Consider the following 17,353-nt stretch of genomic DNA (forward strand, 5'->3'; position numbering starts at 1 on the left):
TGGCCAAGAGCATCCTGTGTCACAAATACACTTGATTTAAATGGCTACTTCACTAATTGGGCCATCTGGATTCTTTCCTCCACCACTAACTTTTCTGAACTGTGCAGATGAGAGTTATCCTTGCAGCTCATTCTCCACACCATAATTATCCTTGCCTCAACCTATGGTAGTATGAAATGTGTTTTATTCATCTCGTAACATATAGAATTTAAGAACATATCTCTGATGTGCAGTAGACATGTCTTGAGATTTTGTAACACTTACAATATTACGTTGTGAAGAATTTACTTATTTAAAATTTGCCAAAGTTACAATATTTACATCCACTATGATGATCATAAATTTTTATTCCATTTTAGGAATCCAGCTGAAGGTATCACTTTGTCCTTTATGAACCCTCCCAGAGAGCAGAAGTATCTTCCAATTAGAAAATCACGTAACTTGTTTTTAAAATATTTATCTTTATATTCATTATGTCACACTCTTTTATTGTGTTGTGAAAGTAGGTATAGTATGCTATTTTCCTGGTGTTCATATACGTGGCACTAGCTAAAATTTCCATTGCAAATGCAAGGCTATTTAATTTATTTGCTGGATATGCTACATGTGAATTCCAACTCAAATTTCTGCCTAAGTTTACTCCTAGGAATCTGAGTGAGTCAAGTTTTTCAATTTTTTTTTATCATTGAGTGTAATACAGATTTCTTGAGTTTTTGATTGTTTCCTTTTAAAACCCATCATGTGTATTTTTGCAGTGATTAGCCTTAAGCCATCTTGACTGAACCATGTTTCTTAACATATTCATGGTGTATTGTCAGAATTTCCATTTTCCATTACGACAGAAATATCATCTGCAAACGAGGTTAAATGAGTATTTATACCATTTATTACCAGGTCTTTGTCATTCACCAGCCATGGCTGGACAGACTGCAACAAAGTTACAATCCAGTGATTTAAAATATAATGAAATACTGAATAACATCTAACCTTTATACTGTTAATGTATGTAGACTATGTCATGTTCAATGTGTCCATTCACTTTCTTTACAGTCAAAGAATTCTTGGATTGAGTATAGTGGGCATTGTTTTAGGCCTTCAGCAATTTGTTTCTTGAAGTTGTCCAGCGGCAGGGTTTGCAGTTCAACAGGTAGTTTGTTGAACATCCTTACAGCAATCACTGGAAAACTGGTTCTTGTTTTGGACAGTCGTCAGGTTGGTAGATTTATGTCTTCTTTGCTGTGGGTATAATTCAATTCAATTCAATTTATTAGGGTTCTTGTAGTACATCATCAAAATGATGTAGGACTTATCAATAAACATTACAATTTAAAATACACGTACATGAAAAATTATAATTGAATTTACTTGTCACTTATACTTTACAATTTTAATAGAACTATAAGAACATTAACATAAAAATATACAAGTAGGATAACAACGTACAAAAAAAAGCTAGTGATTCTCACATCAAAGATTATTTCCATTCTTACATTAACACTGTTTCACACTTTCATAGAAACAGCAAGTATTTAAATGTGAGCAGTTACACATATTTATTATGTCAGGGAAATATTAACTGCACTTTTATTGTCATTGATTCATAAACTCTTGAATACTGTAAAAACTATTGCTCAATAACATGTTTTTTAATTTCCTTTTAAAAATGTGCAGTTTTGGTATTATTTTTAGTTCTTTGGGGAGAGCACTGTAGAGGATTTTGGGTTGGTATAGTACACTTTTGTGATACATAGCTGTTTTATGAATTTCTCTGTGGAAATCATTCCTATTCCTTGTTTCATAGTTGTGAAATTCTCTGTTTGATGTAGAAATTTCCTTGTGTTCTTTTAAGAAACATATGCTTTCACATATGTATAAGGATGGTAGTGTCATGATCTTTAATTCTTTGAAAGCATGCCCACAAGAGTCTCTATATCCCATATATTTTATTATTCTGACTGCCTTCTTCTGTAGTCTAAATGAATGTTTTGTTAGACTGTTGTTCCCCCAAAACTGTACACCGTATCTTAATAAACTGTACATGAATAATAAATAAACAAATAACACTGTTTTAATATTACATGAGCTTTTAAGCATTCTGAGTATATAACATGTTTGACTTAATTTTTTGATCAATGATATTACATGCTTTTCCCATCTCAAGTGTTCATCAAACCATACTCCCAAGAACTTAGTGTATGATGCTTGTTCAATTTTATACTTACCCAGCTCTACTATAAAGTTAATTTTTATTTTATTTGTAATATGTCTGAAGTTGATCCACATTGTTTTTTTGGCATTCACAATGAGTCTGTTTTCATTAAACCATCTGTCTGCTTCGTCTGTTGCTAATGTGACTTTTTCCTGTAAGTCAGCTTCACTATTTGCTTTAACAAACAAACTTGTATTGTCAGGAAACAGTACTGCCTCTGCTTCAGATAGTTGACTTGGTAGGTCATTGATAAATATTAAAAACAGTAATGGCCCTAATACAGATCCCTGGGGTACAAAACTGTCTCGAATCTTGATGAATATGTCCTATCTGCATGGCTTATCTCCACCTTCTGATACCTGTCCGACAGATATGATTCAAAGCATTTGTGGGCAAATTCACATATCCCATAGGCATATAACTTCCTAAGCAGTAACTTATGGCCGATGACATCAAAGGCGTTTGATAAGTCTAAAAACAATCCACAATTTAATTCCATTCTATTTATGGAATTTAGAACAAGTTGCAAAAAATTGAAGATAGTGTTTCAGTTGATTTATTTTTACGGAAACCATTTTGCGCATTAACCAATATTCTATTCTTAATAAGAAATTTGTATAGTCTATGATACATTATCCTTTCTATTATTTTTGAGAAACATGACAACATTGATAAAGGCCTGAAGTTACCAACATGATATTTATCTCTGTTCTTGTAAAGTGGCTTTATAGTTGACATTTTAAGTTTTGATGGAAACACTCCTGTCTTAAAAGATTCATTTATAATTTCAGTGAGATGTGAGGCTATGTTTCTTGCACTTTGCTTAATGACTTTGTCAGGAATCCCATCACACCCACGTGACATTTTATTTTTTAATTTATTTATAGCATTTAGTACCTCTGATTCACTTACTGGATAAAGGAACACTGCCATGTCATTCATGGAGATTTTTACCTCGCTATTGGAATTGCATTTAGTTTTAATTAAATTTATGGCTATATTTGTGAAATGTTTGTTAAATATGTTGGCAATCTGAAGTGGGTCCTTAACAGTTTTACCCCCCACTTTTAATGACAAAGCTGTTATCTTTTCTTTTGTGTCTACGTATATTTTTATTTATTACCTCCCAAGTTGACTTCATTTTGTTGTTACCTTTCTCAATATATGAATCATTATTAAGCTTCTTAGCTGCAATTATTACTTTCTTGTATAGGCTTCTATAACATTTCACATGTGCTTTCAGTGCTACATTCTTCCTGGCTGATTTATTTAGCTTTCTGAGAGTGTCTGATGACTTTATAATCCCCTGTGTAACCCATGTTTTGATTTTATGTTTAGTTTTGACTCTTTTTATATGAAAGGCAACATCGAAGCAGTGTTTGTAGCTTTCAAGGAACAAGTCAAACTTTGTGTTGACATCACCACTTGATTCACTACCCCAGTTGTTATTTTCCGGAATGTAATTAAAAATTCTTATGCTGTCATCATTTATAAATCTCCTTTCTCTGTAATTGTTATTGATAGCAGGGTCCTTGTAAGATGTGACATTTAAACTCAATTTGATACCCTTGCGATCCGAGAAACCAGTGTCAATTACTTCAGTGTTATATTCACACTTGTCCTTGTTTATAAATACTTGATCTATTATAGTTTCAGACATATTTCCACATCTGGTAACTTCATTTACAGTTGCCATCATATTATGACACAAAAACAGATTGCACAGTTGCTGTTGTTTACTACAATCATTCTTAAAGTTAATATTAAAATCACCAAGAACAATTACATTATGTTTAAGTTCATTTAGTAGTCCCTCAAGGTTTTCCATGAAAATGGCAAAGTTGCCCAATGGTGATCGGTACAAACACACAATAGTAATTTTTAATTTGGTTAGCTCACATATACTGTATTCAAAATCTTTTTCTATGCATTTTAATTTACATTTAATTTCTTTTGATTCTACCCCTGTCCTAACATAAATACATGTCCCACCCCCTTTATGGTTGATTCTACAAAATTTGCTAATCATTTCAAAATTTGGAATAATTATGCTAGATGCTTGCATTTATTTTACCCAGTGCTCACTTATGCATAGTATGTTAGTGTCTTTTAGATAGTCAGTTAATAGAACTTATATTTCAGCTAATTTACTTTCTAGTCCCTGCACATTTTGGTATACAACTGTTAAAGTTTCATGCAGTGGATTTGCTGCACTATTTACCTTTGTATTTTCTTGTTTTTGACACTGTAAATATTCTGCCTTTTCTTCTTCTTCGAATTGTGAAGATCCCACAAAAAATAGTCACTATGCACAGCAGCTCTTCTTATCCTGAGGCTCTTCCTTTGAGATGTCTGCAGAGCAGCTGATAAGTTTCTAGATCTAGTAGAATGGTTCTTGGCTGTTGGTGTGGTTGCAATCCTAGTTACAAGTGAGCATGAGGCATTAAGTGTGTCAAATGTGCTTACAGCTTCGTCCTTGGAGGTTTCAGGTGCACACGAGTTTACGCTAGGTTTGTAGGCTTTCTCATCTGAAGAAATTGTTTTCTCTTCAACTCTGCTGGATGTTCCTGACATTTCTGTTGGTACCCCATATTCTACCACTCCTTCAGATACTGGTACCAGTACGTTAGGTATCTCTCTCATCTTAGACGTTTCCTTGCAAATTGCCATTTGCTCAGTTACTGCTATGGTGAGGATACCAGGCAGTTTGTGTTGATCATTGAGATTATTTATTTGTTTTCATAATTTGAGAAGAGACATACAGTTGTCCTGTTCTATTTAGGAGATCTCCACTGTTTATGAAATGTTGTTTTCTGAAATCTAGCTGGACAAATGTTGAATTTGGGCAGCACTTTGTTATTTTGTGAAGCAGTCTGTTAGTTTGTTTTATTTCTTCGTTAACACGAGATTTGTTAAAAAAATCGTATGGAATGCTGGTTACCATCACATGTACATTTTTGAGCTTTTCGAGCATCTCTCTTAGCGCTCGTCTTGCTGATAATACATCATTGCAGCGGACATCTACTCCGACCCCTAGAATTAGAACACAATCATTTTTCTTTATCTTGAAACTCAGATTTTCGCAGTTATTGACGATCTCTTTCAGTGGAGCATCAGGTTTTATTACGCTAGTAACACTGCACCCTAAGGTATATAGGGTTTATGCCAGTCTTTTTCAGAGACTGTCGGCAAGTATATATACAGTAAAAGCATTATTTGTTATGCTCAAGTCTTCCGAAGTTTTGCAGTCTATTATACGATCTTCTTTCTTTTCACAGTCTCTATGTATTATATTATTAACAGATTTTAACGTTTTGAGCACATTATGGGCTGAGTTGTTAAGTTTTCGCTCGAGGTTTTTGTTAACAGTTGCTTGTGTGTTAGGTGTAACGAACTTTTCGAAGGCTTGTTTACTTTCAGTTCTCACGACACTTACTTCTGCCACAAGAATTTATTTCGTCACATATTTCCAGAGCATTGTATCTGTTTTGTACAGAGATCTTTTTAGTTGCTTTTAGTTCGTATTTTTTAAAAATTTACACTCGTTTTAGGAAGAATAGACGTGCTGTAGATTTCGGAGTTTGTGTTAAGTGATGATACTCCATGCAATTCACATCCACGAAGCTTTGCTTTTAGGACTTTTATTGTTTTTTTAGCACTTTGAAATTCATACAACACATTTGTAACACATTAATTTCACGTCCAGTAGCGTAAGCAATTAACATAGCGTTAAAACCATTACAACTTCCCTGATCACATTCACATGAAAACACAGTTTTTGCATTAATGTATCCATAATTTGATTCTAAGCAAAGTCTGAAACCATTTTGCACATTTGAATTACAGATTACACACGATTACTTTAGAATTACTGTTTTCTTGAGAGAAACTATCACACACTGCTGTATATGGATGTCATGCCTCTTGCTGTAGGTGTCTAGGTTTTCCCTTTGTGGATGAGGCATAACTGAAGCTGGTCTGTAATCTTCGTAGGAGGTATATTACATGAGAGAGTTTCTTGCATACAAGCACTGCGTGTCCATTCCATGAGAATTATGGTCTATTGCAAGGTTATTTAAAAGGGAGGTTGGGCCCGAAGCTAAATCGGCTGTGATTGGCTGGCGCAGTGACGTCACTGTAGGAGCAAAGCGAGGCAGCGGCTAGCGCAGCAAGCGACTCTGACTAAGGACAAGCAACTTCATATAACAGCAGTAAGTTGTCAGGAAATTATTTAAAACAGTTGATTTACCTGTTTAGATGTTTGCAGTAGAGGAAGAGTGCCACTGTCTTGATTTCCGCTTCTGTGCTGCTGCTGCTTTCTTCATTTTATGCTTCGTATTGAGGAACCGCATACGAATGAAAAGTCGTGTTCTGACATACAGTTTTATAACGTCTGACGAAAGTTCCGGATATTTAGTTTGGACAGCAGTGCATATTGTTTTCATTATATTTTTTTCCTTGGAAATACTATCCAGTCCATTAAATTCATTAAAAATTAGTTCAAACTGAGACACCTTATGTAGCCACTCATCTGTTGGAACTGTAAGCCCACCGCGAGATAGAAATTCAATCCAACCATAATTTTCATTTGTTGGAGGACTTAAAATATCAGCAGACGACGTTCCCAGTGTCTTGTCACAGTTCTTTGCACGATATGAATGTAGCCAGCCAGGTAACGGAATCCTTCTGCAGAGCAGTCACATCCCTCTTTGACAGCAGATACTTCTGGTGCAGGTTGACGAGGAAAGTTAATATCTCGTAGCTCTTTTTCACCATCTATCATTTGCAGTGCTCCGCTCATGTCAGGCAAAATTCCTGTGAACAGATGTGACGTCAAAAATCCGTCACACTCATCTACCTCTACTGATGTGTTTCTTGACAGAGGAATGTAATGAGCATTGTGTCCCAGCAGTAACAGCCGTAATCGATATTTTACTTCTGTTGGAGAAGGGTTCAAATGGAAATGACCAATTCCTCTGATCTGTGAGAAAATTTTTTCCAGTGCATCCTGGTTCAATCTTGCAGTTAAAATATATGTTATTTGTAGTGGCTGAAGGTCTAAAAACAGTCCAAATAATGACCGAACAGTTGTCATAGTGCCTTTCTGGAATGGGAGCAAGTGATTTGCATTGCCTACGCGCATTTTTTCGGCACACGTATACAGTTCTCTCAATATTCTTTCTTAAACATCCTTATGTATCCCATAACCACATGATAATGCATTCTTATTGTACCTCTGAGCATTCAGAATGTCAAATGCGTCGTTTGCTAACTGAAAAAAAATTTGCTGCTTCCTCATCTTCAGGCATTAGGTACTTTATGGCTTTAGCTGTGGTACTCGAAAAAAGTTGCATTGCCAAATAAACCCTTTGACGCTCTCTCCCCTTGACATTGAGATGAAGCTGTGACAGTTTAGGACACAGCTTCATTTCACTCCTATCTAATGTCTTTCTACAATAGATTAATTAACAATTTTTCCACTTGGAAGCTTTAGTCTGTCATCCAGAAAGTGGTTCCTCATTCATTTAAACAAATGCGGAACATCTGAAAACACCCAGATTCGTGTATTTTCATACTGCAGGAATTTGTTTCAGTCACATTAAAATCTGTCCATACAGATCGAATTTTTGTTCCAAGGCCGCACAGTACCGCAACAACATCGTAACCAACATCTTGTACAGAGCAGATAATACTGTTTAACCGATCAGCTGTTATTTGTGTGTGAAAATCACAGTAAATGGGTTGCTTCCATCCAGAAAACAAACCACGTACCAAAACAAATAGCACATTACTGTGTGGCCCTACAACACGATCTTCAACAGGATCATAAATAATATTGCTGTCTACATTCATTTCGTCAAATGATAGCACACACACACACGTTCAGTTTTTGTCAATACAGATGAGTGGGCTTTCATTAGTCATCTGTCAGCACACCAGCAAAGCATCTGAAAGAGCGTGATGTCCATCTCTTAAGTGTTGACAGTCCCGGAAGTGGGAAACCGATCTGATTTCTTAAAAACAAATAACACTTCCTAGACGCAGCACGAAGTGTAACCGCTTTACAAATACCTTCCCTTTTCCATTTTGCTCGTTTCTTTCCACTCAACAAGCAGTTTATGTGTGTTTTTGAAAACAATTTGCCTAATATTTGAGTCACTTTCTCCTGCACTTGCTTCTTTTGACATTTTTGTTGATATTTTATTTTCTCACCACAAGCTTTCACTTTGAGTTTCAAACACTTCTCACTACACCTGAGATTTGCACACATAGCTGTCAGTCTGCAGTTCCTGTATTCTAATTCTTCTATATGTTTACAGAGTTCGCTGATCTGTTTAGTGTCAGTGTCACAGTCATCTGTCGCCGATGACTGGCCTATTTTTCTTTTTTTCGGAGACACACTAGCCAGGTGCTGAATTGCATTTTTCATTGTCTTTCTTGCCTGCAACCTGCCTGCCCTATTCGGAGAAACTGTGTCATCAGGGCCTGAATTTCCACTAACACTGGGAACACTTCCTGGTAAATTCACACTCGGCACTGCGTCTGGTTTAAGTGTTTTCTTCGGCGGTAGATTGAGAAGTTCTGCTCGCAAGGCACGTAGATAATCATCGGATGTGAAATGCAACGAACAAACAGATGACGTCGCAACATTGAAGCTATCTTTTCGGTGGCACTTCATAATCCAGGCCTTCTGCACTTCGTCTTTTGGGAACGAATGATAAATTATATCCATGCCTTTTGTCTTTCGGCTGTACGACAGACACCCTGTTACAGCACACCCAGGCATTTTAACCCAACACTTTTACAAAGCACCGCAACAACACTACAAACTAAAGCAAAACAACAACACCGGTAAAACAGCTCTTTTGGCGCCTCGACACAACGTGCTCCTATGCTGACGTCATGCGCAGAACGACGAAATATTCACCGATCTGCACAGGCCATTTGGCCCCCCCCCCCCCCCCGGTCTATTGTGAAGCCTAATAGTTTCACAGATTCTATATGGTCAGAGTAGGTGTTTTTTCTTAGGCTGCATACCACACATAGGGTTTTTTCTTCGTTTACTTTCGTCTCGTTTGTGTTGAACCACTTTTTAGTGTTTTAGAACTGTACATGAGACTTCATGGCTGCTTGGGCAGAATTTTCCCCTGTGGCAGTAACAGTGGTGTCGTCCACAAATTGTAGTGTTTCACCAACTTCACTTAAATCATTTACAAAAAATGAGGAAGAGGAGTGGGGCTATGACCAAACTTTGTGGCATGCTGTGTTCTACCTTCTGTTCCTGGGATGTTGCTCCTTGGATTGAAGCAATTTGCCTTCTGTTTTCTAAGTAAGACTGAAGTGTAGCTAGGGCTGTACCTCCCAAACCATAGCATTTTAGTTTTTTGTGCAAGATCTTGTGGGGGATGCAGTCGAAAGCTTTGCTTAGATCGCACGGTGTGAGTGGCACAAACTCTCTCTCCTCGAATGCCTGCATTACTTTTCTTAATAAGTCTAATACTGCAGAGGTACAGGACTTTCCGTCCAGAAATCGTGTTGTGCATCTCTGAAGAGATTGTTTTCTTCAAAATAAGTTAGGATCTGATCTGTCATGATGGATTCAATCAATTTTGCTAGTATAGGAATGATTGATATTGGCGTAAAACTTGACACATTATCTGGGCTTCCTTTTTTGTAAACTGGTACTGTCCTTGCAAGTTTTAAGAAATCTGGGAAAACTTCTGCAGATAGGCAGTTGTTTATAGCTTTTGCTAATGGCTGTGCTATTTCTCCAATAATTTTCTTTAGGGCAGTACAGGACATCCCGTAGATATCTTGACTCTCTCAAGTTTTGTAAGATTTTACTATTTTCACTATGTCATTTGCATGTACTTTTTTCCATGTTTCAAATTTACTGCGAGTTTTATTTGGTAAGTAAACAGCAGGTTCTGTAACCGAGTCCGGGATTTCAGCGACAGTGTTTTCTGTAACTTTCATAAAGTAGTAATTGAAGTCATCATGACCGCAGGCATTTGAAGAGGAAAGAGGCTTCTTCCTAGGTTCATTTACTAGACTCCAGGCTGCTTTGCACGGATTGTTGGCTTATCTTATGAACCTATCATTCCCTCTCCTTTTAGCTTCGTCCACTTTTTATCTGTAGAATCTCTTGGCCTCTAAGTACTTGCTGTGTAACAATTCTTTACTATTTTGATATGTGGCTGCTTTGGCACAGTCATTTCACATTAGGACAATGTTTTTTAGGTTGGCTAGCTCAGGTGTGTACCATGTTTATACACTTACTATTTTCTGTTTTCCTTATGCTTTATCTGTGAGGCTTTTCTTTGGTATCAGTGGAAACATCTCATCAAATATGGTTTTTAATGTTTGAAAAATAACATTTATGGCATCATTGGATTTTGCTTCTGTAATTAATTGATGCCAATTTATACTGGACAGTGAGGCATTGAAAGTGTCTAATTTTTCTTTTGGCGCTACTCTTCTGTGAAACAAATAATTTGGTTGCCATGTATTTGTCTGTTGGTTACCCAGAGTCTTAGTTTGTAGTTTCATGACTAATGCACTGTGGTCTGCTATCATTGCATCAACTACATTTATTTTGTAACTCCAGGTATCTAAATTTGTAATAATGGTGTTGCGGCAGGCATCACCTCTAGTTGGAAGTCTGTTTGCAATAAAGAGACCATAACTATTTACTAAATTCAAGAATGCTCTCTGTTTTGTACAATTTTCACCTCTGTGTGCATTAAGATAACCACACAGTGCAATTTTTGGTTTAAGGTGTATTATGTGATGTAAACAACTTTACAAGTCAGTAATAAGGTTTTCGAAATTTCCATTTGGTGCACGGTACACTGAAACAATAATCATATTCATATCTACTAGTTGTAAGCCAGCCAGTTTTAAATCCATATCTGAGAAGTAATTTCTCAGATCCACATCCCTAATGTTCAAATTTTTATTGGCATACACAGACACGCCTCCATGAATTGGTAGTTTCTCAATACCATGAGCTCACCAACTCTAGGTATTCAGTGCATCTGTAATTTTCACTCTCTTCTTTGTCAAGCCAGTGCTCCCATACACAAATCTCATGTGGCTTTGCATCTTCTAAAAATAAAGATAACAGATCACATTTTACTCACAGACACTGAACATTTACACTAGCTAAAACTATGGGTACATTATTTTGATTCCAGTTTTGTTGACCTGCAGTTGCAATAGTATAGGCTCTGTCGTACTGCTGCCTCAATTTAAAAAAAAAAAAAAAAACATTAATACTACATTGTTAGGCCATATAGAACTGTTCATTACTTTTTCCTTTAGTTTGAAGTCAACACCAGTTTTGTAACTGCTATTTACCCTTTTGTAGCTAGTTTTTCTACTACAAAATTATTGAACTCAGGGAAGGTTTTACATAGGAAACTGATTACATTTTCAGTTATTGTGCTGTTTTTAACTTTTCTCAGGTGAAACCAAGCCTTTTTTTCTTCGTACAGTTCTTGTTTTTTCGCCTGTGCCTATTATGCTTGTTTGCCTGTTTTTAACATAGAAATGTAGCAGATATTTGAAGGATGGGTATTTCGAGGTTTTCATTTAGTCTAGAGTTCTGAGGTGTGGTTTTATAAGGCTGTTTGTACTCTGTAGATGGATTTATTGATTAATACCCATGGGTGGATCATTTACAGTATTCAAACATAACCGGTTTCACTCTGGCAAACTACTTTTGCAGATCAATACCAAAGCTTGGAAGAAGCTGCATTTATGTAAAAGAAAACATAGACTATAAGATAATAGACTGTGTAAATCACTTAGGAAGTGAAAAACACTTTGAAGCCTCAGCTATTGAAACAATATCAGGGAAAGCTACAGTTTACAGATCACCCAACAGCAATGTAAACATTTTCTTTAAAAAACTTGACCTTGCACTAGGGAAACTTAAAAACACCTGCAAAACCGTAGTTCTGTGTGGCGATTTTAATATTGACCTCTTAACACACAGCTCCCAAAGAGAAAAATTCCTTAATATTATTCAAGAATATAACCTGTGCACTAAAATACTCTCCCATACACACATAACAAAAACTAGTGCTACACTTATTGATCAGATCTTTGTAAACACTGACATGCACACCTCAGAAAACTTTAACACCGGCTACAGTGACCACAATGCACAGCTACTTGCCATATGCGGAAGTATTGATTTGTCTAGGAATGGAAGTGTTATCTACAAGAGAAAATTCAGCATGCAAAATATTGAGCACTTCAAACATATGCTAAGTATCCACTCGTGGAATAAAATCTACAACAGTTACAACACAGCTGAAAAGCTAGATAATTTGATGGAAATTTACAGGCATTGTTTCGAAGTTGCATTTCCAAAAAAGAAAATAATTTGTAAAGGGCCCAGCAAACCCAAAACTTGGATTACATCAGGGATCAAAGTATCATGTAGAAGAAAAAGAGAACTTTTTGCACTATCAAAAACAGATCGCAGGCCTGAATTTGCTCACTAATTCAAAAAATACAAGTTAACTCTGAGTCGTGTAATAAGGGAAGCAAAATTAAGGGAATTGACAATCTTATTATGGAATCATCAAACAAAGCTAAGACAATGTGGAACACAGTACAGAGGCTTACTAGAAAGGTGGAAACGCACCAAAATATTGTATTGTCACAGGCGGGCAGCAAGATCACTGATCCAAAATTAATTGCTAACCACTTCAATACTTACTACACCAATATTGCTGGTGAGCTAGTGAAGGAACAAATGGGAGAAACATCAAAAAAATATTACAGGAAATTTCTGGAAATAGTGTAACAAATACATCCACGTTCCTTCAACCAACAAGTAGGAAAGAACTGTTAAACACCATAAAGTCATTAAAAAATAAATATTCAGCTGGAGTTGACGATGTGCCAGACTATATTATAAAAGTATCAACTGTACAGAGACTCGCACCACTGCTAGATATATGCAATTCTTCACTATCAAGTGGTATTTTCCCACAACAGTTAAAAACTGCATAAAGTTGTACCCCTTTACAAAAAGGGCGATCGGCAGCAGATGGTCAACTATAAGCCTGTGTCACTCCTCTCAGGTTTTTCAAAAATCATTGAAAAACTAGTTCTGCCACAATTAACTAATTTCCTTAACAAAAATATATGATCTCAGGATGTCAGCATGGCTTCAGGCTTCAGTGCAGTACTGAGACAGCCACTTTTGGCCTCATAAATCGTATTTTAAATTCAGTGGATAATCACAAAAATGTTTTGGGGATTTTCCTGGATTTAACAAAAGCATTTGATTTAATTCTCCTAAGAAAGTTAGAGTGGTATGTTGTAAGAGGCCTGCCACACGAGTGGCTGAAATCCTACCTAGAAAATCGCTCTCAGATAACAGAGGTAAAACACATGGGAAAAAACAAACTCCAAGCTTATCAATCGAAACCTTCCACATTAACCCACAGTGTACCACAAGGCTCAATTTTAGGTCCCTTTCCCTTCTTAATTTTCATAAACAACTTCCCCCTACATGTTCAACACTCCGAACCAGTGCTATTTGCAGATGACACAAGCATATTAATTGAAGGTGAAAACGAAATGGCTCTAAGTTTAAATACTAAAGTCACAAATGAAAATGTCACAGAGTGGTTTATGAGGAATAAATTACTGATAAACCCTCAAGAAAAAGTCGTCTTACACTTCCATACACAACAAAATAAAAACCCATTAAAACCAAACATGTCTGTGGAAAACCAAAGAATTAACAGTGTCACTGAAACAAAATTTCTTGGCATCTACTTACAAGACAATCTTAAATGGAATTCCCACATCACATAATTAAATTCCAAACTATCAAAAATGACTTATGCGATGAGGATTATATGGAACAACACTAGCCCTGAAACAGTTAGAGCGGTGTATTATGCTTGCATACACTCCCTATTGAGATATGGCATCATATTCTGGGGAAATTCTCCTCATAGCATAACAAGACTCCGGAGACAGAAAAAGATTGTGAGGATAATGAAAAATGCTAACAGCCAAAAATCATGCAAACCATTCTTTAAAGAACTGGGGATTCTACCCTTACCATGTATCTATATACTAGAAGTTGTCGTGTACTTAAAAAAAAGCATGCTAAAAAATGGAAATGTGTTTATTCAAAATAAATCTGTACATGAACACCACACAAGGGCAAATAGTGACATACACAGACATCATTGTTATACCACACTGTGCAAGAAAGGTGTATGTCACTCAGGTTCACATTTGTTTAAGAAGCTGCCAAGTAACTTAAAGGCCATAAACAAAATCCATAGCTTTAAAAAAATCTGTAACTTCATATCTCTTGGAAAACTGTTTATACTCAGTAACACAGTATCTTGAAAAATAAGTTAATTTCGGTTGTACCAATATAAAAATGTAATCTAACAATATAGCAATATAACTATGTAACAATTTATAAATGTAATGTATACAATCAATGTAACAGTATATTAATGTAATGTCATTTTGTCCAACATCTAAGGTATGGTATATGTACCTCAAAGATTCAGGACGTAAATAAATAAATAAAATATATAAATAAAGTTGTCTTGTTACAGTTTAGTGACGATCATGGTGAGAACATACACAAAGAAGTTTGAGTCTAGCATAAGGTGCAAATATTACTCAATTTTCCTGGGAAATGTGGTAAAGGCCATGCATCAGGAGAAAATGAGCATGAGGAGAGTATCAGAAGAGTGTGCTGTACCATACACTACCCATAACAATAAGTTATGGAATATGTATAAACGCAAGGTGGTTGCACTAACAGCTTTAAACTGGGAAGAGGAGATAGCACTTGTTGAGTGTACATTGATATGTGCCACCTGGGGTTTTCCACTGAGAAATACGGTTGTATGTAACATCGTATAGGGTTACCTTACAAAACGGGAAAGTGGAAAAGAGATTTAAAGGACAATTGGCTGGGATTAGAGTGGGTTCATGAATTCCTGAGAAGAAACTCTGAACTGATGGTGACAATCAGAGAGAACACGAAAAGAGAAAAGCTGTTTTAAGGGAGATCATAACAGATTATTACACCAATCTTAGTGAATCCAATAATGGAAAATCCAGGATGGAATGTAACAATATTACGATAGGGAAAGTTGCTACTCACCATATAGCAGTGATGTTGAGTCACAATTAAAGCTTTTGGCCATTGGCCTTCATCAACAATAAACACACATACGCATGCACAACCCCCCAACCCCCCCCCCCCCCCCCCCCCACACACACACACATACACACACACAACTCACAACTCTCACATATGACTGCAGCCCCAGGCAAATAAAACCACACTGTGAGCAGCAGCACCACAGCATAATGGGAGTGGCAACTGGCTTGGGGGTAAGCAGGAAGCTGGGGTGGAGAGGGATATTATGGTGGGAGTGGTGGACAGTGAAGTGCTGCAGGTTAGTCAGAGGGCAGGGCAGAGGTGGGGAGGGGAGCAGAAGTAGCGGAAAAGGAGTGAAATAAAAAGACTGCGTGTAGTGGTGGAATGATGGCTGTGTAGTGCTGGAATGGGAACAGGGAAGGGGCTGGATGGGTGAGGACAGTGAATAATGAAGGTTGAGGCCAGGAGGGTTACAGGAACGTAAGATATATTCCAGGGAAAGTTTCCACCTGCGCAACTGAGAAAAGCTGGTGTTGGTGGGAAGGATCCATGTGGCACAGGATGTGAGGCAGTCATTGAAATGAAGGATATCATTTTTGGCAGTGTGTTCTGAAACAGGGTGGTCCACTTGTCTCTTGGCCACAGTTTGTTAGTGGCCATTCATGCGGACAGACAGCTTGTTGGTTGTTGTGCCTACATAGAATGCAGCACAGTGGTTGCAGCTTAGCTTGTAAGTGATATGACTGGATTCACAGGTAGCCCTGCCTTTGATGAGATAGGTAATGTTAATGACCAGACTGGATTAGGTGGTGGTGGGAGGATGTAGGGACAGGTCTTGCATGTAAGTCTATTACAGGGGTATGAGTCATGAGGTAAGGGATTGAGAGCAGTGGTTGTGTAAGGATGGATGAGTATATCATGTAGGTTCAGTAGACAGCAGAATATCACTGTGGGAGGCATGGGAAGGATAGTGGGCAGGACATTTCTCATTTCAGGGGACGATGATAGCTAATTGAAACCTAATCAAAACCCTGGTAGAGAATGTAATTCAGTTGCTCCAGTCCTGGGTGGTACTGAGTTACAAGGGGAATGCTGCTCTGTGACTGGACAGTGGGACTTTGAGAGGTGGTGGGAGACTGGAAGGATAAGGCACGGGAGATCAGTACCTACTGGGACTGGAGCAATCTTAGTGAAACATTGTGTGGTGTTTGAGACTCTAATATAATAACTATGATGAAACAAATTTTTCTGGCAACCCAGGACAGGTGAAAGTGCTTGTCCAAAGAGTAGTGAAGCATTCCAAGAGAACTTAACTAAAACAAACAATGACTCCAAAAGAATTTTATACACATCTAAAACTAATATCAGTGTTATGATGGCAGCAACTGCAAGTGGAACATTGTTACTCCCTTTCACTATTTACAAACACAAATACCTGTAGGATATTTGGACTTAGGGAGGTGTCAATGGGACTGGTTACAACAGGTTTGATCTTAACATATTTGAATCACGGTTGATAAAAGTTTTGTTGCCCTATGCCACGAAATTGCAAGGACCCAAGATTGTGATCAGGTATAACTTATCCACTCACCTCTCAGTAATAGTCCTCAAGCTTTGTGAGGAATATGACATTATATTTGTCCTCCTGCCTCCAAATGTGACCCACCTTTGTTGATATCTTGATGTGGCATTCTTTTGCTCCTTAAAGATGGCTTGGCAGTGTGTTTTAGGTGAGTGAAAGAAATCCAACAGAAGAGTGTTGAAAAAGTCAGTAGTTCCTAAACTATTGAAAGGAACTTTGGTGAAAATAGCTATAAATTCTGTGACCAACATGATACCAGCATTAAAAAAAACTGGTATTGTGCCTTTCTATCGTGAAGAAGTGTTGCGCCATGTTCCACAAAATGAGAATGACATTAGCAGCATAAAGCCTCCTGGGCTGCATCTTTTGAAGAACATCTCCAGCAAGCCTGAGTTGG

General features: G+C 37.2%; 1 protein-coding gene across 1 annotated transcript; it reads right to left on the reverse strand.

The window, feature by feature from the left end:
- Positions 1-659: 659 nt before the first annotated feature.
- LOC124545012 lies at positions 660-6,261 on the reverse strand. Its single transcript, XM_047123790.1, has 2 exons — positions 4,431-6,261; positions 660-1,236 (listed from the first exon to the last, which is right to left on the reverse strand). The coding sequence occupies exons 1-2, from the start codon at positions 4,877-4,879 to the stop codon at positions 1,209-1,211; spliced, it is 477 nt and encodes a 158-aa protein (XP_046979746.1). The 5' UTR covers positions 4,880-6,261; the 3' UTR covers positions 660-1,208.
- Positions 6,262-17,353: the final 11,092 nt, after the last annotated feature.

The sequence above is a fragment of the Schistocerca americana genome, chromosome 1 (assembly GCF_021461395.2).
Source record: "Schistocerca americana isolate TAMUIC-IGC-003095 chromosome 1, iqSchAmer2.1, whole genome shotgun sequence".
In the NCBI taxonomy this organism is placed as follows: Eukaryota; Metazoa; Arthropoda; class Insecta; order Orthoptera; family Acrididae; genus Schistocerca; species Schistocerca americana.